This window comes from Myodes glareolus, chromosome X (genome assembly GCF_982192425.1).
Source record: "Myodes glareolus chromosome X, mMyoGla1.1, whole genome shotgun sequence".
Classification (NCBI taxonomy): Eukaryota; Metazoa; Chordata; class Mammalia; order Rodentia; family Cricetidae; genus Myodes; species Myodes glareolus.
This window is the reverse complement of record NC_142053.1, coordinates 55,055,552-55,079,121: the sequence shown is the minus strand read 5'-3', so window position 1 is coordinate 55,079,121 and position 23,570 is coordinate 55,055,552. Positions and strand designations below refer to the sequence as shown.

The 23,570-nt window shown below is 43.4% G+C and overlaps 1 protein-coding gene across 6 annotated transcripts in view; it reads right to left on the bottom strand.

The window, feature by feature from the left end:
* Nucleotides 1-23,570, bottom strand: part of Trmt2b (tRNA methyltransferase 2B) — an 89,707-nt gene extending 66,137 nt beyond the window's left edge. For 3 of the 6 annotated variants that reach the window (XM_085684532.2, XM_085684531.2, XM_085684537.2), the window contains exons 1-8: nt 23,422-23,554; nt 14,806-14,860; nt 13,750-13,842; nt 12,965-13,205; nt 11,874-11,928; nt 8,757-8,891; nt 7,849-7,948; nt 6,782-6,852 (exon numbers count right to left, since the gene is read on the bottom strand). In XM_085684532.2, coding sequence (XP_085540658.1) covers nt 6,782-6,852; nt 7,849-7,948; nt 8,757-8,891; nt 11,874-11,928; nt 12,965-13,205; nt 13,750-13,819 — 672 coding nt within the window. In that variant the 5' untranslated portion in view covers nt 13,820-13,842; nt 14,806-14,860; nt 23,422-23,554. Of the gene's footprint in view, nt 1-6,781; nt 6,853-7,848; nt 7,949-8,756; nt 8,892-11,873; nt 11,929-12,964; nt 13,206-13,749; nt 13,843-14,805; nt 14,861-23,421 lie in introns of all 6 variants that reach the window. The other 3 variants (XM_085684536.2, XM_085684534.2, XM_085684535.2) reach the window with 3 other exon arrangements.

Here is a 23,570-nt window from a genome sequence, read left to right as displayed (position 1 = left end):
GCAGTTCAAGGTCCTTTAACCTCAGCACCCTGGAGACAGAGGCACACAGATCCCTGTGAGTTCCAGGCCAGCCAGCTAGGGCTACAAGATGAAATACTGAAATATTGTCTCAGGAAAAAAAGTTAAGTCATACATAATAAGGTCAAGACCAGTGTGGGACAGGGACACCGGGACACGGGGGGAGGGGGGGAGAAAGGGAGGGAGGGGGAGAGAGAGAGAACCCATCATATAAATAAATACCTTTTTTTTAATCAAAATCTTGGTCTGGTAGGGCATTTGTGCAAGCATAAAGACCCAAGTTTGGGTCCTAACACCCATGTTAAACAAACAAAAAAAATCTGGGCATAGTAGCATATACCTGTAATCCCAGCAAAGGGGGATGGCAGGGAAGACCAGGAGTGTCTCTGGGGCTTGCCGGCATCCAGTCTTCCCCAAAACTCAGAAGGTCTAGATTGAGTAAGAGCCCTATCTCAAGATATGGCACAGAGTACCAGGGGTGAACATCGCCCAGTGCCCTCCCGTGGTCTCTGCAAACATTGACATAAGTGCACACACCTCACACCCATGAATGCATACACACTATATACACACAAAATTAAAACATCAAGCTTCTTATATATCTGAAAAAGTCAAGCTTATTGGCTCACACCTATAATCCTAGTTCTCAGAAGCTGAGGCAGGAAAACAGCTGCAGGGCTTAGAGCAGCATGAGCTACACAGGGAGTTCCAGGACAGCCTGGCCTTTAGAGTAAGCCCCTGACTCAAAAAGACAAAAAAAAAAGTCTAAAGGAAAAATAAAAATGTGGAGCTATGGGCTGGAAAAAATCTCAGAGGGCAAAGCTGCTTGCCACATAAGTCAACCCACACGGTGAAAGGAGAGATCCAAATTCTACAAGCCATCCTCTGATCTTCACATTCATGTTCTACACTCAAGCATACACCCCGAACCCCAATATACGAAACAAATTACTTTTTTAAACTAATGTTTTAAAAAAGGTATCTGCACTGAACATCTACAGACCCTTTTCTTTTTTGTTCGCAATACAGTATAACAACTACTTACATAGCTGATGGTATGTCCTATTCACATAGCATTTACACTGTATTGAGAATTACAAGTAACTGCTGGGCGGTGGTGGCGCAGGCCTTTAAGCCCAGCACTCAGGAGGCAGAGGCAGGCAGATCTCTGTGAGTTTGAGGCCAGCCTGGCCTACAAGAGCTAGTTCTAGGACTGGCTCCAAGCAACACAGAAAAATCCTGTAACAAAAAAAAATTAGAATTCCAAGTAACCCATGTATCATCTAATTATACAGGAAGACAAGCATAGGTGATAATGCAAACACTACACCATTTTTTTTTATATAAGAGGCTTAAGCATTCACGGACGTTGATATCTATGGGAGCCTGGACCCAAAGCCCAAAGATATCAAGAACAAATCTTATTAAAATCCTGACTTGAGAAAAACAACTATAGGAAAAATCAAAACGCAACCTGGGGTGGTGCACACCTTTAATCCCAGCACTTTGGAGGCAGAGGCAGGTGGATCTCTGGGTTCGAGGCCAGCCTGGTCTACAGGGTGAGTTCCAGGACAGCTAAGCCTTCACAGAGAAAAAGCCTGTCTTGAAAAAAAAAAACTCAAAACACTAGATAAATTAATATCAAATCTAAATACCAAATGCTTTATATTATGGGTAGTATAAAATTATATTTTTAAAAGTAATTTCCGTCTCCTAGAACTCATATCAAACTGTTCACATTTTATGTGATAGGTCTACAATGTGCTTTAAAAGAATCTAAGGAAGATAGATGGAAAGGTGAGAATACAGATAAAACAAGAAGTATTAATTTACTAAACACGTGCCAAGCTCACACACATTGTGTGTGAATCAGTCCTGAGTGCTATACAAAGTCAGCTACTGCATAGCTGCTACCGCCACAGGCCAGTGTGGGAAGCAACCACAGACAATGAAATATGGTGTCCCAGGTGCTGTACAAGAGATGCGCAGCGGAGATACCCACATGCAGAGGACAGGGATTCTTAATCAGGCTGAGGCGTTGCATATAGCTTTCCATAGAACTGATGCTTGAAGTGAATCTTGGAGAATAAATAACGGTGGCGGTGACGGGGATGGGTTGCAAACTGAAAACGTTCTAGAAAGAGAGGGCAAGCAGGTAGGCATGAGATAGCATGGCAGTGTCGCACAGGTTCTGTACAAATGGAGAAAAGAAAAGAGGCAGGCATAGGGCAGAAGATAAGGCTGAGAACCTTGTCATGAAGACCCGAAAGTGGAAGGGTAAAGAATTTAAACTTTCATTCTAAAAGATAGTAGGCAGGGCTGGCAAGACGGCTCAGTGGATAAAGGCACTTACTGCCAACGCTGGCAGCCTGAGCTGGATCCCTGGGACCCATATGGTGGAAGGAGAGAATTAACTCTAGTAAGCTGTCCTCTGATCTCCACATGTGTGCCACGGCCTGTGTGTGCATGCCTACACAAACACACACATACAAACACAAACAGGATAATTCTTAAAAAAGAATTAAAATGACTGGGCAATCACGTAGACCTATTAGTGGGAGAATGGCACTGTGTTATTTTCAGTTTACAGACGGCTGCGACTCCGAGTGGAGGAGAATGCAATGAGAAAAGGAGCCAAGGAGACGAGTGCAGACATTAAAGTAGAAGTCTGTAGCACGAATTCTAACTGGTCTTAATAAATAAAACTCGGAGTCAGATAGTAGGCGGTGAAAGCTGAAGAATCGGAGAAGCAGTGTGGCCAGCCACTAGAGAGATCTTTTACTTCTACCAATGTTCAATAGCATCCTCAGACTGCAACTGTCTCCACCAAACATCAGTCTGAGGAGGCAGTCTGCGGACAGGATCGGCCCTTTGGTCTGAGCACTGGAAGAAGTACAAGGTCTCCCTAGGAGCTGGCTGCTCTGCTTCTCTGATCCTTCAGCTTTCACCGCCTAATATCTGACACAGCGTTTTATTATTAAGACCAGTTAGAATTTGTGCTACAATTGCCCAGATGACAGAGAATGGTCATTTGAACTCGAATGCTGACAGTGTAGAACTGGGTAGATTCAAGATATTTCTAGAATAGTAAAACAAGCAAAGACTTGGAGATGGGTTAGATGTCAAAGAAGAAGGGGAAACTGAGACAGGAACTAAGATGACGTAAGTTTCTAGTCCACTAGAATGTCAATAACTAAACTGTGGAAGAAACATTTGGGAAAATAAGAGGATGCGCTTAGTTTAGGACCACAGTTATCAGCACGAGGAAACTGTGTTCACCAGGGGACAGTGGAAACAATTTCGGTTATTATCAACTAACGGTACCTAGTAGATGGGACACTACAGCCACTGCTAATCATGATACAATGGACCTGATGGCCCCTCACAAGAGAAAATAAACACAACCCAAAACAGCAGCAACACAGATGTTGAGAAAACCAGATTAGGACAACATTGATTCCAAAATCTCTAATTAATGGCTTTTTAAGGATGCTCAGCAGTCTCTGGGAAGTTCCTCAAGCTTAAAACAGCAATATAATGTAAATACAAGGTAACAGCTATGCATTTATTAAGCATCTATTCAAGGCACCAGTTAAGATTGGGTGCTAACTCCCAAGAATATATTCAGAAAGAAGAAGGCCTAGTATAGAGTCCCCGGGGACACCAACAATGATAATAGGAAAGAATTGATTTTAAAAAAATCCCATGAGGGTGCTGGAGAGATGGCTCAGAGGTTAAGAACACTGGCTGCTCTTCCAGAGGACCTGGGTTCAATTCCCAGTACCCATATGACGGCTCACAACTGTCTGTAACTCCAGTTCCAGGGGATCTGACACCCTCACACAGACACACATGCAGGGAAGGCACCAATGCACATGAAATAAATAAAATCATTAAAAAGAAGAATTATGAGAAAGAGAGAGAATATGCACAGTCTGAGTCAAGGACATGAGGTGCACCCTCCTCTAAAAAAAAAAAATCCCATGAGAATGACTAAGAAGTAGTCAACAAGGCAGGAGTAAAGTTCGGGCTGGAGAGATGGCTCACGGGTTAAAAGAGCTTGCTGTTCTTCCAGAAGACCCAAGTTCAGTTCCCAACACCCATATCAAGTAGCTCACAGCTGCCTATGACTCTAGCTCCAGGGGAGCCTTTGCAAGCACCTGCACACAAATGACAAATGGCACACACACACACACAAAATAAGTATTTAGAAAAAAGTTAGGAGGAAAGCTATCAGAGAATAGGTATCACAAACCAAGTGAAGGCAGTGTTTCAGGAGGGAAACTACAATAAGACAGATGCAGTGCTAAAGGAAGAGACAACAAGAGTAATAAGCTAAGGGTAGAAAGTTTATGTGGTCTTTGACAAAACTGAGTTCACTGATGGCTTGGGCAAGATCAATTTCAGTAGAGTGTTCAAGACATAAGTAAAAATCATTAGAATTTCTTAAAGGTGGGAAATATTAATCATACCATGAAGCAAAAAGAGCAATGAGGTGGGAGTGGACAAAGAAACAGGAGAAGGGGTGTGTAATGAAGGACAGGGAACCTAAGAAGCAGGAATGAGTCCAAACAAAGAAAAACACAAGCCTTGAAGGGACAAGGGGAAAGAACTGTATCTTTCACTTAGACAGAAGTAAAGAATGGTTGGACTTCAGTATGTTTGAAGATGGACAAACAGCAAAAGGAATTTGCTTCTGAGAGCTCTTTATGTTAATCTTCCAAAACCAAAGGTAAAAGTACTAAGTAAGTGGATACTAGTTGTAAAGCAAAGGATAATGAGCCTACAGTTCACGATCCTAGGGAAGCTAAGTAACAAGGTGAACCCTAAGAGAAACATATATAGATACCCCTGGGAAGGGGAAATAGACAAGATCTCCTGAGAAAATTGGGAGCATTGGGGTGGTAGAAGAAGGGAGGGAAGGGAAAGAGGAGTGGAAAGGGGGAGGGGGAAGGGAAAGGATAGTTGAGATGGGGGAAGGACAGAGATGGAGAGCAAGGAAAGGGATATTTTGATTGTGAGGGAGCCATTATGGAGCTAGCAAAAAACCTGACACTAGAAAAATTCCCAGGAATCTATAAGGATGACCCCAGATAAGACCCTAAGCAATAGAGGAGAGGGTACCCAAAGTGGCCTTGCCCTATAGTCAGACTGATGAATATCTTAAATGTCACCATAGAACCTTCATCCAGCAACTGATGGAAGCAGAGGCGGAGACCTGCAGTGGAGCACTGGGCTGAGCTCCCAAAGTCCAGTTGAAGAGTGGGAAGAATAGGAATATGAGCAAAGAGGTCAAGACCATGATGGGGACACCCACTGAAACAGTTTACCTGAGCTAATGGGAGCTCACCAACTCTGGCCAGACAGGGAAGGAACCAGCATAGGACCAAACTAGACCATCTGAATGTAGATGACAGTTGTATGACTGGGGCAGACTGAGGGGCCACTGGCTGTGGCACCAGGATTTGTCCCTGCTGCTTCTACTGATTTTTTGGAACCCGTTCTCTTTGGAAGGATAACTTGCTCATCCTGGATATAGTAGAGAGCGCTTGAACTTTCCCCAAAGCAATGTGCCTTACCCTCTCTGAGGACTGGATGGGGGTGGGGTGGGGGAGAAAGTGGAGGGAATGGGAGGAGGAGAGGGAGTAGGAACTGGGATTGGTATGCTAAATGAGAAAAGATATTTTTTCTTTTTAAAAAGTGCAAACAAAGGTAAGCGTTTGGAACAATCACTAACAAGAAGCCAGTGACAACAAGAGGCCAGTGATGCGGCTCACTGGAAGAGTGCTTGCCACCAACCCTGACAATCCGAGGTTGATGCCTGAGATTCTTGTCCTCTGACCTCCCCAACTATACCACAGCACACACACATACAGCGCGTGCGGCACACACATACACACACGCTGTGCACATAAATAAATGTAATGAAATAGAAAAATCCCCCACAAAAATAGGACAAGAAGGTGATTCTGAATGGCATGGGGATTGTGGAAAACGAGTCTACAAAAACAGCTGTGTCCTAGATGGGGCGTTCTGAAAGCCATCATGTGTCCCATGAAAAAACAGCACCCCTATGTCAGAGGCAAGCTGGTAAGAATGAAGGGGGGAAGAGAGCCATCTGGGAGTTTAGCTTGAGGCCTTTTGCTGTTCAGATCCACAAGCACAGGCATCATTTGAACGGAGTCACCACTGTTGCCCTTCTCCAGGTAGACTGCCTCAGACACAGTAGGCACCAGAAGTGGACCCGTAAAACAGACAGACTCAGAAATGTCTCAGGGGTCAATCCCATGAGAAATTTGGGGTTTTTTGTGGTGCCAGGAATCAAAGCCAGGTCCTCATCAATGCTAAACAGGCAGTCCCCAGCTCAGCCTCATGCTGAATGCCTTACCGCCATGCCTACCGCTCTCATGGCACTTCTTTGTTCTGCTGAAAGCATTAACCTTTCAAATATTTTGAACACCTGACTCAACACAGTGGTCTCAGCAGTACCGCTTTCCTGTTAATTCCCAGCTCCTAGCGTCCCTGGACCCCTTGACATTTCCAGTAACAACAGCAGTTCAGTTCTGCCTCCCACTCTCTACCGTCCCTGGAACAAAACCGGAACAATGTTCTGCCCACATTAAGAGGTAGGCTTTCAGCACAGAGCCCCTCCTTTCCTCCAGCAGTCACGGCAGGCACCCATATTAAAATGTCAGAGACGTGCAGTTTGAAACTACAATTGCCCCCCCCAGGTCATCTTCCACTAGCCCTTGTTCATTTTTACCTGAGCCACTTGACTGTGTTTCTCTGGGATGTTTTTCAGATGGTTACAAGGTACACAGACGATATTCCCATCTACATGAAGAAAAATGATTTATTTATATGGTTTTCATCCTCACCCAGCAGCGTCCCTCCTTTCGAAAGCATATGTTGATACAAAGAAGCAAAAGGCCTAATTCAAGTACATAGCTATTTTTTTTTCAGAGAAAACATAATTGTTCCCTGGTTTCGCTATTCATCAGCTAGTTCTTAAAGGAGCTAGCTAATCCTGAATGCTTCCTCTCATACCATGAGTGTACCTTGTGACAATATCTGCTTTTTGTTCAGATTCTAAGAGGGAAATAAAATGTAATGGGTTTTGTTTATCTATTACTGAATAATAGAACACTGACGTCATAAAGCCATTTAATTCAGCACATGAAGGAAAAAGCCAAATGCATTGCTTGTCCTAATGAACTGGAGTTCAGACATATGGATATTAAACAGTGTGACTAATATCATTTGATGATGCTTTGACTTGATTTATTGAAAATGGGCAAATAAAAAGCTCAGGGGTGGAATCTGGGAATGGATGCAGGAACCGGGTTTCAGAAAATGCCATTGTGATTTCCCTCACGTGTACCCCCTTTCCCTTCCAATTCTTTACAATGGATTCAGCACAGAAAGCACTAGTTTTTTTAGGTCTATGAGGATGGGGATTGATAATGACTCACACACAATAAGGGTACTGCTCCCAATATGGACAGGAGCAAAACTAAGCATTGCAATGACAATGACGAGGTGGCAGCAGTGCTAACAAAAACATTTACTCTAAGCCCTCACTGGGTAATCTGAGAAATTGCATTTAGAGGCAGTATAGGCAAGGGCAGTGATACCTATCACTGTTGTAATGATCAGAAATTAACCCAGACCAACCTTGCAGCCATGAGCTGCATCATAGCTTGCTTTAAGGTCTTTGTGTCTTCCACTCCTATTGACACTGGTATCTGTGCCCTCCTCATCCCTCTCCATGATTGTTTTGTAATTTTTGTCTGTTTTGTTTTGTTTTGCTTTGTTTTGTTTTCAACTGACCTCTCCAAGTTCCTAGGTAGTACCCCACAGTCTTTGGGTTGCCGTCCAGGCCCCGGTTCACAGAGAAGGTGGACTTATTTCGGTAGCCATTGATGATGGGCTGGCAAGGACAGAAGGAAAGAAAGGAGAACAAGAGATCAGACAAAATCAAAGAGGACAACAAGAAAGAGAATGCAGCCATGTCCTCTGAATGGGGAATATGTCGCTGACTTGGAAGGTGTGGTACATGGGAAAGCCTGTGGCTGAAATGATCCAAACACTCTTGACAGCATATTTCTCATCTGTGCTGTCGATTTGCTTTTCAATAAAGTTTCCTTGCTACTCTGAAAAAGAAAAAGAAATTTCAATCTTGCCAGAAAGCAGGAGCTAACAAAAGTGACCTGTCAAGAGCTGGAATAGTTTAAGCTTTGCAGGACATATGACACCTGCCATAACTGGTGACACTGTAGCCTCGAAAGCAGCCACAGACACAAACAGGTGGGTTAGGCTGAAATACAGAATGACAGATTTGGTCTAAGGGACATGGCATGCCAACTTCTGCCACAAATGAAATTCTGCTATTTGGAAGCACTGTTAGGAAGGTTTTTGAAGCCTGGAATCTGCCTAAGGAACTAGCATGCTAGTGCCTGATAAAGTGGGCTCTGTATCAGACAGTCCAGAATATGTAAACATTAGCTCTGACACTTTGAAGATGTGTGCCCTAGGTAAACTGCCTAGTCTCTGTGTTCTCTGATAGCTTCATTTACAAAATGACAGTACCTATCTATCCCTCAGGGCCATTGTAAACAGAAGAATGAGAAAATGATGCAGGGTAATCACCCGCCCCAGCAAGTGCCCGGGCGACTATTATGATATTATTAGCCATTCCAAGGCCACAGCAGGTAATAATTAGGGAGGTGGGGACTTACAGAAGGTATAATAGGATGGAGGCGACAATGCAGCCCCTCCGAATGAGGTGAGGCCGCTGTTCCATGGACTCCATGGAGGAACTGCAGGTAAGACTCTAGTCTTTGTAAAATTGTCTTCTGAGCTTCAAATTTCACCTGCAACAGGAAGAATATAAGCAATACAGCGAAGCATTTTGTATTTTCACTGCAAAGAAAAGACAAAAGAGGATCTCTCCAAGATGCATGGGTTATGCGCTCAGCAGATAAGAGAAGCAGGAAATACAGCACAGGCAAAGACTTAATAAGAAGCCAAGGAAAGGTCAAGAGGGAGTTCTGTGTGAGCTCATCTTTTCATCTGACCTTTAAGATTAAACACTTAAAGTATATGTCAGTGCTGCCCAGTAGAACGTCCTATAATGGAAATGTTCTGTCTCTGCTGTGTTCTCCACACACAGTAGCCATTAGTCACGTGTGGCTAGAGCACTTGCAATGTGCCTGGCGAGACTAAGGAAAGGCTCACAGGAGAGATAAGGTTGGGCCCACAACATTCTAAACTGCCTCAGGTAGTTCACACGGGTAAGCAGCCTTCAGAGAAGAAAGCACAGGGGGATGCAATCCTAATGACAGCACTTCAAAGGCGCCCTGCTCAACCTTGTCCTCAAGTTCTGCACCAACCACTTTGAATTCAATTTTCTTTAAGGTCACTGCATGTTCTGTTCCTACTGCTCCTGTTCTCCGTACCTGACCTCTCTGCCCTTGTGTTCTCAGTTCTACTAGTCACAGCCATCAGCTGACTTCTCCAGATTCCCAGGGAGCACCCATGCTGTTTGGACGACTTCTTGTCTGAGCCTTGGTTGATGGTTCTGCTTTCTTTCTGTCGTTCTCTGCTTTTAGTTCTTTCAGAATTTTAAAATTTACTTTTTATTTTCTTGTGTCTGGATGTTTTGCCTGCATGTACGTCTACGCACTATGTGTGTGTATGGTGCCCATGGAGGCCAGATTCCCTGGAAGCAAGTTACAGAGGGTTGTGAGCTGCCATGTGGGGGCTAGGGATTAAACCCGGTGCCTCTGGAAGAGCAACAAGTGCTCTTAAGTACTGCATATCTCTCCAGTTGCCCTGCTCTTTCCTTAAGTGTCTCACCATGTAGTCCTGGCTGGCCTGGAACTCATTATGGAGACTGGGCTTACCTCCAGCTCAAGAGCCACCTATCTCTGCCTGCCAAGTATTGGGATTAAAGGTGTGTGCCACCATACCAAGCTTTTTATTGTCATCCTTATAGCTGAGTGTATGTTAGAGGGATGTGTGTGTGTATGTGTGTGTGTGTGTGTGTGTGTTTGTATACATGTACAAACACTCTTGCACTTTGCAATGCGGGATGTGACAAGAGCAGCACCGTTTTAGGCATATTAAATGATTAAAACAAAATAAGAATACGGGGCTGGCGAGTTGGCTATCAGTTAAGAGCACTTGTTGTTCCTGCAGAGGACCCTGGTTCAATTCCCGGAACCTACATGGTAGCTAACAACTATCTGGATGTTGTAAAAGGAGTGGCAGGCCACTTCCCGCTGCCCAGCTAGCTTTACCCGAAATAATTATACGGAAACTGTATTCATTTAAACACTGCCTGGCCCATTAGTTCTAGCCTCTTCTTGGCTAACTCTCACATCTTAATTAACCCATTTTTAATAAATCTGTGTATCATCACGTGACTGTGGCTTACCAGGATGAGTCTAACCTACGTCCGTCTCAGAGAGGGGAGCCATGACATCTGCCTGACTCTGCTTTCTTTCTCCCAGCATTTTGTTCGGTCTACTCCACCTATCTAAGCTGCTGTCCCATCAAAAGGCCAAGGCAGTTTATTTTTATTTGACCAATGAAAGCAACACATAGAAAGAAGACCCTTCTACTCCATCTGGAACTCTAGCCCCAGGGTATCTGATGCCCTCTGACCTCTGAGGCACCAGGTATAAACATAGTGCACACATATACAAGTAGGCAAAATACATATATATATGTATATATATATATATATATATATATAATAAGTAAACCTTCAAATTTTGTGAAAAGAAAGAAAGAACATGACAAAAAGTCTAGAATTTTCCCCTAAAGACCGAAGATTTACTTATGGAAGCCAGTGCCAAAAGAGTCACCACTTAGGGAATAGTATGAGGAAGGAAAGTACACTAGGTGGAGTATTTGATCACCAGCATTGACTAGGTATGGTCCTCAACGCCCTCAAAGAACTGAGAGAACCGTAGATGGCTGAGTTATATGCATATACATTTTACAAATTCTTATACTGCCCAGTTCAACTGGGTGTAAGTTCCTTCTTTCACCTAGCACTTCTCATGAACAAAATTGCTCCTGGCGAACAGGAAATCTACATTATGCTCAAATTGTTCTCTAATACATCAATCCACTGGAATAAATTTGTTTTCAAAGCAAGCATTATGCAAAATTGACTATATTTAAATTTAAACAAACATATGTGACTGCCGGTTCCCGTGTTGGGAAATTTGACTATATTATTACTCTTACACACAAGAATGACAAGAAAAACAAAGAAGAGCATCAGCAATTGGAAATAGGGGTCTAGAGTTTAGAAGCAATAACTAGCCTAAAGTTCAACCATCAGAGCCATTAGCAAACCAGTTTTAAAGACCTTCAGGGAGCAGCTGGAGCCGTGGCTCGACGGCTAGGAGCGCCTAACACTCTGCTCTAGTGCCCGAGGACGCGGGTTCGAATCCCACCTGGTGCCGACAATAGCTATCGATAATCAATCGTTATCAATCACTGGGGTAAAAAATACCTTCAGGGTAGGCTGGGAAGATGGTTTCCTTGACAAAGGGCTTATCTAGCATTTGTAAAAGCCTGGATTTAAGCCCGTGATTGGTATAAAGTAAGTGGGATGGTTCACTCCAGTAATCCAGGAGGCAGAAGAGATTCGAGGTCATCCTTAGTTCCAGCATGAGACGGAGACCAGCCTGGGCTACACGACACTTTGTTTCAAAACAAACAAACAAACAAACCACAAAAAGGCATGTAGGGCAACTGAACTGAACTCTCCAATCAGGTTTTGTATAAGTCTAGTGCCATTCTGCAGCAGCAGGAGAAGGCCCAAGCCTGACACCTACCTTGAGCTGTTCTTCATAGCTCAGCCTCCAGAGCGGAGTCACAGCATCAGCCAGCCTTGAATAAAATAATTCAGACATGCCGTTCATGATCTAAATATGTGTTGAGCGTCTACTATGCATAAGCACTTCCTGCCACCAGTCTCTGATGGTTAACTTATCAATTCAGAAGCTACAACTGACTCTCATTCTCCTAAGGAGATGGGAGTCTGGGAGAAGAGCCCATTTGGGTGATGCCTACTACTTACCAAAGCTGAACAGATGGGCAAATTCAAAATAAGAAAAATCCAGATTTATCAGGTGGCAATTAGTCATATTACAAAAAGCTTTACTTCTAGGAGTCTCTAAAAAGATCACCTCCTTAATAATTTTAAAATATAATTTGACTTCAAAAATACATTTGTTGCATAAAATGATGTATATTTGTGCTTGTTTGGCTGTAATAGGACTATTCATGCCCAATCAATGTAGTAATTTTTCTTCTTTCTCCTTACCCCACTTCCCCCATCTCTGAGACAAAGTCTCACTATGTAGCCCTAATTGGTCTATCAATATATGTATACCAGGCTAGCCTCAAACTCACCCACTGCTTCTGCAGCCCAAGCACTGAGATAAAAGGCATGAACCAGAATGCCCTGAATAGTATTTTGATTTTTATTTTCTTAGTTTTTAAATTTTTTTATTTTATTTTCATTTAACTTTGGTTTTGAAGACAGGGCTTTCTGTATCCCAGGCTAGCCTCAAATTTGCTATGTAGCTCAGGATAACTCTGAATCTTCCTGCCTCCACCTCCTGATTATTGCAATTTCAAGTGTGTACCACCATGCTCAGTTCCACAGACCTTCTTTCAAGCAAGTTCCTAATTTAAGACCTCCTTTTTGACAAAGATGCACTCTAAGACAAGAATATTCCCTCCTAGTTCCCAAAGTAGTTCCGTTACTATCCTTTACAAGTCCTCAAGATTGCCCTGGTCACACTTCAAGTACCCCCATGAATTGTCATAATGCTGTATTAGTCGGATTAGCAATACAGAATTCCACTGGACCCAGGGATTCTGACTTGCTGAAAACAAATGCCAACAGCTTGAGTCTTACCTCTCCTGCCAGGAGTCATCTAGTGATCTGAAATGCCTTTGTTTCTTCTGATGGTTTTGTCGGCTTGGGTGCTTCTTAATTATCACACTGGTGAAATTTCCCTTATGTGCTCTGCCCAAAAAGAACTGTGACAAATCTGGTGCGTTTGCAGCATACCAAGGAAGCAGTCCTGGTTTGGAGAAGAAACCCACTCTGGAAAGGAATACTCTTGGGTTGTGCATTATGACTCTTCTCTTGACGCCTGCCAGTCAAAGACACACACTGAAATTCACCCACTGAAAGGTGGACGTAGAAGCACAATTCATCAAGCCCTTCATTCATTTATAAATATTTATGGAACCCCAACACCAAGCACAGTGCTATCACAGTATACTCAGTAAAATGTACCTCTTGAACACAACTTACGACAAGTAAGACAAAGTTTCAAACCAGACTTAGAGGTATAGATCTATAATTCCGTCAATTCAGGAGGCTAAAGCATGAAGATCGTAAGTCTAAGACCCAACCAGACTACACAGTGAGTTCAAGGTTAGCCTGGCTAACTTAATGAGATCCCCTCTCAAAATTTAAAAGGAGCTGGGGATATAGCTTGGTTGACAGAGTGTTTGCCTAGCATGAACAAAGACCTGGGTTTAATTCCTAGCACTCAGGAAGTAGAAGCAGGAATTTCAGCAGTTTAAGGTCATTCTTAGCTGTAAATTACATTTGAGATCAGCCTGGGCTATATGAGACTCTGCCTCAAAAAAAGAGAGAAGTAAAAAAAGGTTGGGTGTGTTGGTGTATACCTTGAACTCCAGCACTTGGGAGACAGAGACAGTCAGATCTCTGTGAGTCTGTAGCCAGTCTGATCTGCATAGCAACTTTCAGGTCATCTGGGGCTAAATAAGACCATGTCTCAAAATAAGAAAGTTAGGAACATACCTCAGTGGTAAAATGACTTCCTAGAATGTGAGGCCCTTAGTTCAATCTCTAGTACCACAAATACAATCAACAAACCAACAACAAATCAACCAACCAGCTCCCAAAATAAAGAGATGAAAATAAAGATTCTGCTCCCTAGGATACATTTCTACAGTCAATCCCTTCCCTATCCTACCCTCCTACCCAACCAACCAATATTTAGTAAGCACTTACTATGTACAAGGCAACATGTCACAGCAGTACTTGAAAGGGTTACAAGGTTATCCTCTAATTGAGAAGATCAAATGAAGACCCAGGAAAATGTTAGCAAGTAATATGGTAAACTTGGTTCCTGATGGATGCTCAAGAAAAGCTTCTCAGATCTTGTACAGAAGAAAAGATCTGTCTGAGCAGTTCTGCAAGCATAAGTCATCAGATGAAACAAGAACTCTGAATACAGAGAAGAACCAAAGGACAGTGACTCCACAGAGAAGAGAGCAAGAAGAGATGCAGCTGACTTAGAAGAGGGACCAGGAAGGCCATGTGGTGGCACATCTGTAACCAGAGCCTCTGCTTAAGAGGCAGGGGCAAGCCAGCTTGGGCTAGATAGTGGGTGAGTTCTAGATAGCCAGGGATGCATCATCAGATCCTGACAAAGAAGGAAAGGATAAAAGAAAGGAAGAGGATGGGGAGAAGGGGGAAAGAAAGGGAGATAGGAAGATAAAATAGGCAAAGAATAAAAAGGAAGGAGATGCAGCACCTAGGGAGCTATCGAAGCCAAGGGAAGGGTCTGTGATGCAGGAACTGACACAGCCAGGAAGTCTGAGGCACCAAAGGGAAAGAAGGCAATGGGTAGAACCAGACAGCAGGGACAAATGAAAGCTTTGGGCTTTCAGGACGGAGTGAATGGGCTTGGGCTGGCTGCTGGCTCTAACACTTACTAGCTAGATGGCTTCTAGCAGGTCAGTCATTCCTCTGACATTCCTCTTCTTTCATCTGTAAAACAGAGAAAATGATAATGCTACCTACTTCATATAGTAGCTATAAGAGCTAAGTAACGAGAATTAATAAAAATAAAATGTACCGCTGGAGAGTAGATCAATGATAGAGCACTTGCCCAGCCGGTACAGGGCCCTAAATCCAATGCCACACACTACATAAAAAGTACTCGACTGAAGATTAAAGAGAGATGACGTCTGGAAAGCTCTAAGCACAGTGCCCAGTAGCTGCAAAAGCTCTTCGGTGTTATTACTGTCAAAATGCATTTAAGGATATCATGGAACGGAATGGGGGAGGCAATGTAGATAGAGGGCACCAGAAAGGAATTGTAGAATAACTCCGAGGACAACGCCGAAACACTTTCTAGAAGAGTTAAGCAATGTGACTCTCGGAGCACAGTGTTAGGCCCTGTACCTGTCAGTGCCTGGATGAGAGTATTCTGAGAGGAAACCCCTCTTCCTCCATTACAGGACTTTCCTTCGGTCTGGTTACCTTAGGGTGTGCGCTCATTAGTTTTTGCGACAACGTGACACAGCTAGGGTCATCTGGGAAATGGAATCTCAATTAAGAAAATGCCTCCATCGGACTGGCCTGCAGGCAAAGCTGTGGACTATTTTCTTGATTACTGATTGATGTGGGAGTGGGGGTAGTGTCACCACTGGGTAGGTGGTACTGGGTTGTAAAAGAAAGCAAGCTAGCCAAGCTGGCAGTGATGGTACACACCTTTAATACTAGCACTCGGGAGGTAGGTAGATCTCTGTGAGTTCAAGGCCGGCCTGGTCTACAGAGTGAGTTCCAAGACAGGCTCCAAAGTTACACAGAGAAACCTTGTCTCAAAAAACAAAAAACAATAACAACAAAAATTAAACAAAAAAAAGAGAAGAAAAACAAGGGGGAAAAAGCAAGCTGACAAATCATCAGAAGGCCTCTGCTTCAGTTCCTGCCTTGAGGCCCTGCCCTGACTTCCCTCAGTGATGGACAGTAAGCTACAAGCTGAAATAAACCTTTTCCTCCCCAAGTCGTTCTTGGTCTTGGTGTTTCCCATAGCAACAGAAAACAAACACGACAAGTTACCTACCTAGCCATTGCTCCATAAGCATCTTTCCTTTTTCTGTCTTTTCTTACAGGACTGGACACTGAGCCTATGCTAGGCAAGCACCCTGTCACAATGCTGTATCACCAGCTCTCTTTTTACTAAGTTGCCCAGGCTTGCCTTGAACTCACTGTGTAGCTCAGGTAGGCCTTGAACTTTTCATTCTCTTGCCTTAACCTCTTGATTATCTCGGACTAGAGGCCTGTGTCACCATGCCTAGCTGATCACTGTTCTTAAGTGTCACATAACATGTAAATGAACTTGACATAACCTATGGATCTGCTATGAAGTTACCTTCAAGGTGTAGGAGGTCCTTCTGTCTGTGTGTTGCTTTTATTGGTCAATGAATAAAGAACTGCTTTAAGCCTATGGCAGAGAAGAACAGAACTAGGCAGGGAAAGCTAGACTGTATGCTGGGAGAAAGAAGGGTGGAGTTAGAGAGAAGCAGCTGTGGAGCCGGAGACAGAGGCTGGGAACTTTTGGCCAGTAAGCCACTGTCCTGTGGCGATACACAGGTTAATAGAAATGGGTTAAATTAATATGTAAGAGTTATCCAATACCAAGCTAGAGCTAATGGGCCAAGCAGTGATTTAAATAATACAGTTTCTGTGTGATTATTTTGGGTCTAAGCTAGCCAAGTGGCCGGGAACCAACAAGCAGCCTCCCACTACACCTTCAGCCATCAACCTCTGCCATAGATTTTGTCAGGATGGCCTTATTTGAGTTTGGGAGGAAAATTTCAAATGTCTGACAGGATATATTTAAGCTGATCCACAGTTCAGATGTAAAAAATAGACACCCATAAGAGGCAATGAGTTGTCATATTTAAGAACATAGGCTTTGGGGCTGGAGAGATATCTGTGGTTAAAAGCACCTGTTGCACTTTAGAGTACTAGGTTTGATTCCTAGCACCCACATGGTAGCTCAAAACCATCTAAACTTCAGTCTCAGGGGATCCAATGCCTTCTTCTGACCACCCTGAGAATCAGGTATTCTTGGGGTACACACACATACATGCAGACAAAATGTTCACATACATAAAATAAATAAATCTAAAATTGAAAAAAGAATAGACTCTTTAAAAGGTGGGATGGCATAGCTTAATGGTAGTATGCTTGACTAGTATGCACAAGGCCTTGGACTCAATTCCTATCACCAGGGAAAAAAGGAAATGAAAAAGGGGGGGTGGGCTTGGAATGTAAGACAGTGACAGGCAAGTCACTAGTTCAGTTCTTAACAATGCAAAAAGAAAGTCTTCAACAAACAGCACTGGAAAAACAGGGTAGCTATGTGCAGAAGAATGAAACTAGATCCTTACCTCTCACCCTGCAGAAAACTCAACTCCAAATCAATCAAGATTCTCATCATGAAACCTAAAACAGGCTGGGCGATGATGGCACATGCCTTTAATCCTAGCACTTGGGAGGCAGAGTTGGGTGGATCTCTGAGTTCAAGGCCAGCCTGGTCCGTGGAGTGAGCTGCAGGACAGCCAGGGCTGTTACACAGAGAAACCCTGTCTCAAAACAAACAAACAAAAAACCTAAAACAACTAAAAGAAAAAACTTCAAGACAAAAAAAGCAAAAAACAAAACCAACTACAGAAAAAAAAAACCAAAACTTCAAAACCTCACCAGAGTTCAAAACTTTCTGAATAGGACACTAATTGCTCAGAAAATACAGTCAATGGTTGAGTAGCGGAGGCTCATGAAATTAAAAAGTTTCTGTATTGCAAAAGCAAAATGGAGAGGCAGCCTACAGAACACCACGAGAACATCTTTGCTAGCCACACATATATGCCAGAGGAGTAATACCTACAACACACAAAAACTTTAAAGAAAAAGTAAAAGTTAAAAATAAACAAGAAAACAAATGTAGATTAAAACTACTTCGTGATTCCATTTCACCCTAGTCAGAATAAAGACAAATAACGACAAATGTTGACAAGGATACGGGGAACTGGAAACCTCTACTCACAGTTGATGGGCGTGTAAACTGAAGAAGTTACTATGGAAATTAGTGGGCAGGCTTATCAAACACTAAATATAGAACAACAATAAGACTCAGCTATTTCACTTCCTGGGCGCATACCCAATGGACTCTGCAACCTCCCGTAAAGACGCCTGCACATCCATGATGATTGCAACTCTAGTCAACACAGCTAGGAAATGGAGTCACCCTACATGCCTATCAACTGATGGACGATGAAAATGTATTACATATACACAATGGAATTTTATTAGCTATAAACAATGAAATTCGCAAGAAAACAGGTGGCGTTGGAATATATTAAGAAGTTCGAGAGCCAAAAGTGGTGGCGCACACCTTTAATCCCAGCACTCAGGAGGCAGAGGCAGGTGGATGGACCTCTGTAAATTCAAGATCAGCCTGGTTGACATAGTGAGTCCAGGACAGCCAGGGCTATGTATGTAGAGAGACCTTGTCTAAGAAAAAGAGAAAAAAAGGAAAGAAGGAAGGAAGGGAGGGAGGGAAGGAGGGAGGGAGGGAGGGAGGAAGGGAGGGAGGGAGGGAGGGAGGGAGGAAGGAAGGAAGGAAGGAAGGAGATAACCCTGACTCAGAAAGACAAGCATCTCATGCTCTCTCATACACAGACTCCAGCTTCTAATATTTAATATATGTGTGCTTATGTGGAAATACAGAGGTCAAGAAACCAGAAAGGGGCCTGTGAAAGAAGGATAAGAGGCTTTACAGGAGAGAAGTGGGGAGGGAAATAAAACCCACATGATATGAAAACAGGACGGAGAAGACTGAAGGTGGAAGGGTTTAAGCAGGGACAAGATGAAGGGAAAGAAAGGGAGCAACCAAAATTAAGGATGTAAGAAAATCCCACAAAGGAACCTGCTAGTCTGTAAGCTAATTTTAAAGTTTTAAATAGGTGACATAAGAACAGACAGGAGGACCAATGGAACCGAATAGAAGACCTGGATATCAATCCACACATCTTCAAACACCTGATCTTTGATAAAGGAGCAAAAAATATCAAATGGAAAAAAGAAAGCATATTTAACAAGTGGTGCTGGTATAACTGCATATCAACATGTAGAAAAATGAAAATAGACCCGTATCTATCACCATGCACAAAACTCAAGTCCAAATGGACTCAATATAAAGCCAGTCACACTGAATCTCATAGAAGAGAAAGTGGGAAGTACACTTGAACACATTGGCACAGGGAACTACTTCCTAAATATAACCCCAGCAGCACAGACACTGAGAGAAACAATTAATAAATGGGACCTCCTGAATCTGAAAAGTTTCTGTAAAGCAAAGGACACGGTCAACAAGACAAAATGACAGCCTACAGAACGGGAAAAGATCTTCACCAACCCCATATCAGACAGAGGTCTGATCTCCAAAATATACAAAGAACTCAAAAAATTGGACACCAAAAGATCACATAATCCAATAAAAAAAATGGAGTACAGTCCTAAACAGAGAACTCTCAACAGAGGAATCTAAAATGTCTGACAGACACTTAAGGAAATGTTCAACATCCTTAGGCATCAGAGAAATGCAAATCAAAACAACTCTGAGATTCCATCTTACACCTGTAAGAATGGCCAAGATCAAAAACACTGATGACAACTTATGCTGGAGAGGATGTGGGGTAAAGGGAACACTTCTGCATTGCTGGTGGGAGTGCAAACTGGTACAAACCCTTTGGATGTCAGTGTGGCGATTTCTGAGAAAATGAGGAAACAACCTTCCTCAAGACCCAGTAATATCACTTTTGGGTAAATATCTAAAGGATGCTCAATTGTGTCACAAGGATATGTGCTCAACTATGTTCATAGAAGCTTTGTTTGTAATAGCCAGAACCTGGAAACAAACTAAATGCCCCTCGACTGAAGAATGGATAAGGAAAATGTGGTACATTTACACAATGGAGTACTATACAGCAGAAAAAAAACACCTTGAATTTTGCAGGAAAATGGATGGAGCTAGAAAACATTATTTTGAGTGAGGTAACCCAGACACAGAAAGACAATTATCACATGTACTCACTCATAGGTGGTTTTTAAACATAAAGCAAAGAAAGCCAGCCTACAAACCACAATCCCAGAGGACTTAGACAACAATGAGGACACTGAGAGACTTAATAGATCTAATCTACATGGGAAGTAGAAAGCAGGAAAAGACAAGATCTCCTGAGTAAACTGGGAGCATGGGGACCTTGGGGGAGGATAGAAAGGGGGAGGGGAGAGGCAGGGAGGGGAGCAGAGAAAAAAATGTAGAGTTCAATAAATATCAATAAAATAAAAAAAAATTTTAAAGTTTTAAATAGGGATGGGAGAGATGGCCCAGTGGTTAAGAGCGCTTGCTCTAGCAGAGAACTCGAGTTTGGCTCCCAACAGCCACATGCTGGCTTACAGCCAGAGGATCCAGAGGATCCAACACCCCATTCTAGCCTCCATAGGCACCACAAACATGTGATGCATAGACATACATGCAGGGCAACATCCATACACATAAAAAAAGACAAAATTAAACTGTCTAAACGTTACTAGGCTGTGAACCCACATCCTAATCCAGGATCTACTTCTCCCTAGTTATGTGGCTCTGGACAGGTTAACTAAACATAATGAATGTCAGATCATCACCTAGAAAAATGGGACTAATAATATCTTCCTTTCAGGACTGTAGTAAGTGTGGGAGCCCACATGTGACTCAGTTTCCATCTGGAGTCAATTCTGACTTAAAAGTCATTTGAGTTCAAGCTTGCCTGCTCTGCCTGCATCCTTGAGGGCTGTGAGAAAGTTCTGATTAAGCCCACAAGAGAGAGCATTTTGCCCATGAGAAAAAGAACACATCTAGTAAAAAGTAGAAAACAGAAACTGCTTGCTGCTAGCAGAATTCACATGAGCAGTATGAACCTGTTTACACTTTCTCCCAAGGACAGTACAGGGAGGAGGTTAGCTGAAAGCACAGCTCTTTGTTCTGCCTTCTGCCCTTGATCTGTTAAAAAAAAAAGACAAGTTCTGAAATAAACTCTGGGCTCTTTGGCTGCTTTGACATCACCAAGCAGACCTCCCGATTCAATCCTGTGTTCTGTCTTTCTTTCAGCTGACACTTTCTTAGCCTTAACGACCCCCCAATCCAGGAACCCTGGCTGACTTTGATGGAGCAGGCTCCAACAAGTAAGAATTAATTGATCGTGGCAGTAGTAGCGCACACCTTTAATTCCAGCACTCGGGAGGCAGAGGCAGGCAGATCTCTGTAAGTTTGTGGCCAACCTGGTCTACAAGAGCTAGTTCCAGGACAGGCAGGGCTGTTACACAGAGAAGCCCTGTCTCGAAGGAAAAAAAAATTAAATGAATTTCTATACATGAGGTGCTCAGGACTGTGCATCACACAGTCGATGATTCAAAGCATGTCACTTGGGTCACTGGGGCTTCTCTGTACCTAATGTCTACAACCTACCAACTGGGGAGGTAGGTATTGTGAGGCTAAATACGGTTAAATGAGAAATTTTAAAAAAATAAGACACACAAACTTTCCTGACCCTCTGAATGAGTGTCTGCTGGGCTGTGGAGAGGTTAGGACCTGACCAGAACCCCCTGCTAGTACTATCAAAATTATGTGACCTATGATCATCAAGGTGAGAGAAATGTAGATATTTGATAAGGAAATGACAAAGGCCAGTGAGAAGAAGAAATTAGGGGCGAAGTAGGAGGTAAAGAATAAGGAACGAAGGCTGGGGATATAGCTCAATTGGTAGTGTCTGCCTAGCATGCAGGAAGCCTGGGTTCCATCCTCAACACCAGACACGGTGTGCATACCTATACTCCCAGCCTTTGCCCTTGGGAATTAAAGGACCTCTCTATCAAAAGTGCAAAGTCAGGCCAGTTGGATATATAGTGAGACCCTAATCTCAAAAACAGCAAATAAAAATAATTATTTATGAAAAGGGAAAAAAAGCTGGGCATGGTGCCTTGTGCTTCTAACCCAAGCACGGGAGATACTGAACCATGATACTCATGAGTTTGAGGCAAGCCTAGGCTATTAAAACTTGATCACAGCCGGGTGGTGGTGGCGCACACCTTTAATCCCAACACACAGGAGGCAGAGTCAGGCAGATCTCTATGAATCGGAGGCCAGCCTGGCCTACAAGAGACAGGCTCCAAAGCTACAGAGAAACCTTGTCTCGAAACACCAAAAGAAAAACAAACAAACAAAACATTTGAGCTCACTCAGAAATAACAAAAATTTTTTAAAAATAAAAGGTTCCAGCTTGTTCACCATTTGTAGCAATGGGTCTTTTACTATTGTTAATAATTTCTGTAGCTAAATATATTTTTCATGGCAAGTCAGCAATACCAAGCAAGGTTAGTTCTATTGTTTTTAATGTCACAGAAGGCAACTGATCCCAGAAGAAATATTTCCCTTTTTTGTTTTAAATATAAATACTGATAATATATGTGAGAAAAAATTTCTCTGTCTTGATTCCTGCCTCAGGATTAATCACTGACTGGAAAATCCAAGAGTTTACAGCAACCAACTAGGGTTATGTTTACTTTCCTGAGCTTCAATGGATAATCTACCCCCAGTGCTCAGAAGTTCAAGTCAGAGGTCTGAGCCTCATAGAACCAAAGATCCCTTGGAGCAAAATAGTCACCCACCCACAGGTAGGAACTCTGATTGCCTGCCTTTCCCATTGGCTGGACACCAGCCAGGGCTATTGACTAAAGCAGAGGAGAAAATTAATTTACAAATGTTTTCCATAGCAAACCACATGCTGCCTGGTCCACCCCTTCCAACCCAGGCCTCTCTGAGTAAGTCTGTCCCGTGAGAGTCTATAAGGAGTGTGTGATGGTTCATTTTAACTGTCAAGACTGCACCTCGTGGGAGATCACGTAGGGACATATATCCAAGGAGGGACAGGTTAGATCAGGTTGGCCCGTGGACAATGTGAGAGGAGCTTGTCTTGATTATGTTAACTGTGGAAAGACCCAGCTTCCTGTGGGCACTAGCTCTGGGTTTCAGTTCTGGACTGCAGAATGCTGTAGAAAGCGAGCTGGGTAGGAAGCATGTATGCATTCATTGTCTCCGTGCCATTGGCTGCGGATGTGACTAGCTGCTTCAAGTTCCTGTCTTGACTTTTTCATAATGAATTGCTGGAAACTGCAACTGTGAGCCTAACAAACCCTCTCTCCCCTAAAGCTGCTTTGGTCAGGGTCTTTTACCACGGCAATGGAATATTTAACTAAGTGGATTAGCAGACAGACGCTAGGACACGCTACCACAAATCCGAAAACCGTGGGTAGGTCGCAAGGCTGAGATAGGAGGGATGTGGGGGAGGGATCTGCAATGGTAGACAGTAGGCTGGCTGCGACCTTGCACAGCCACCCTGGTGGCATCCCCGGCCCCGCCTGCCTCCTTCCCGTCCCAAACCCGACACTTGGACACGGTGAAGTTCTCCTTAAACTGGGTTTTTCAGACTACTTACCCACTACTCCTTCCTTCGGGGCCAACTAAAGCCTCCGAACCAAAAGGTCAGCCACAGCGCTGGGGGCGGGAGGTCACAGGGGCGAGTCACTTCCTGGTGCGTGACGCCCCAGCTGGCCCGCCCCGCGGCAGCCAGCGCTGCGGGGCTCC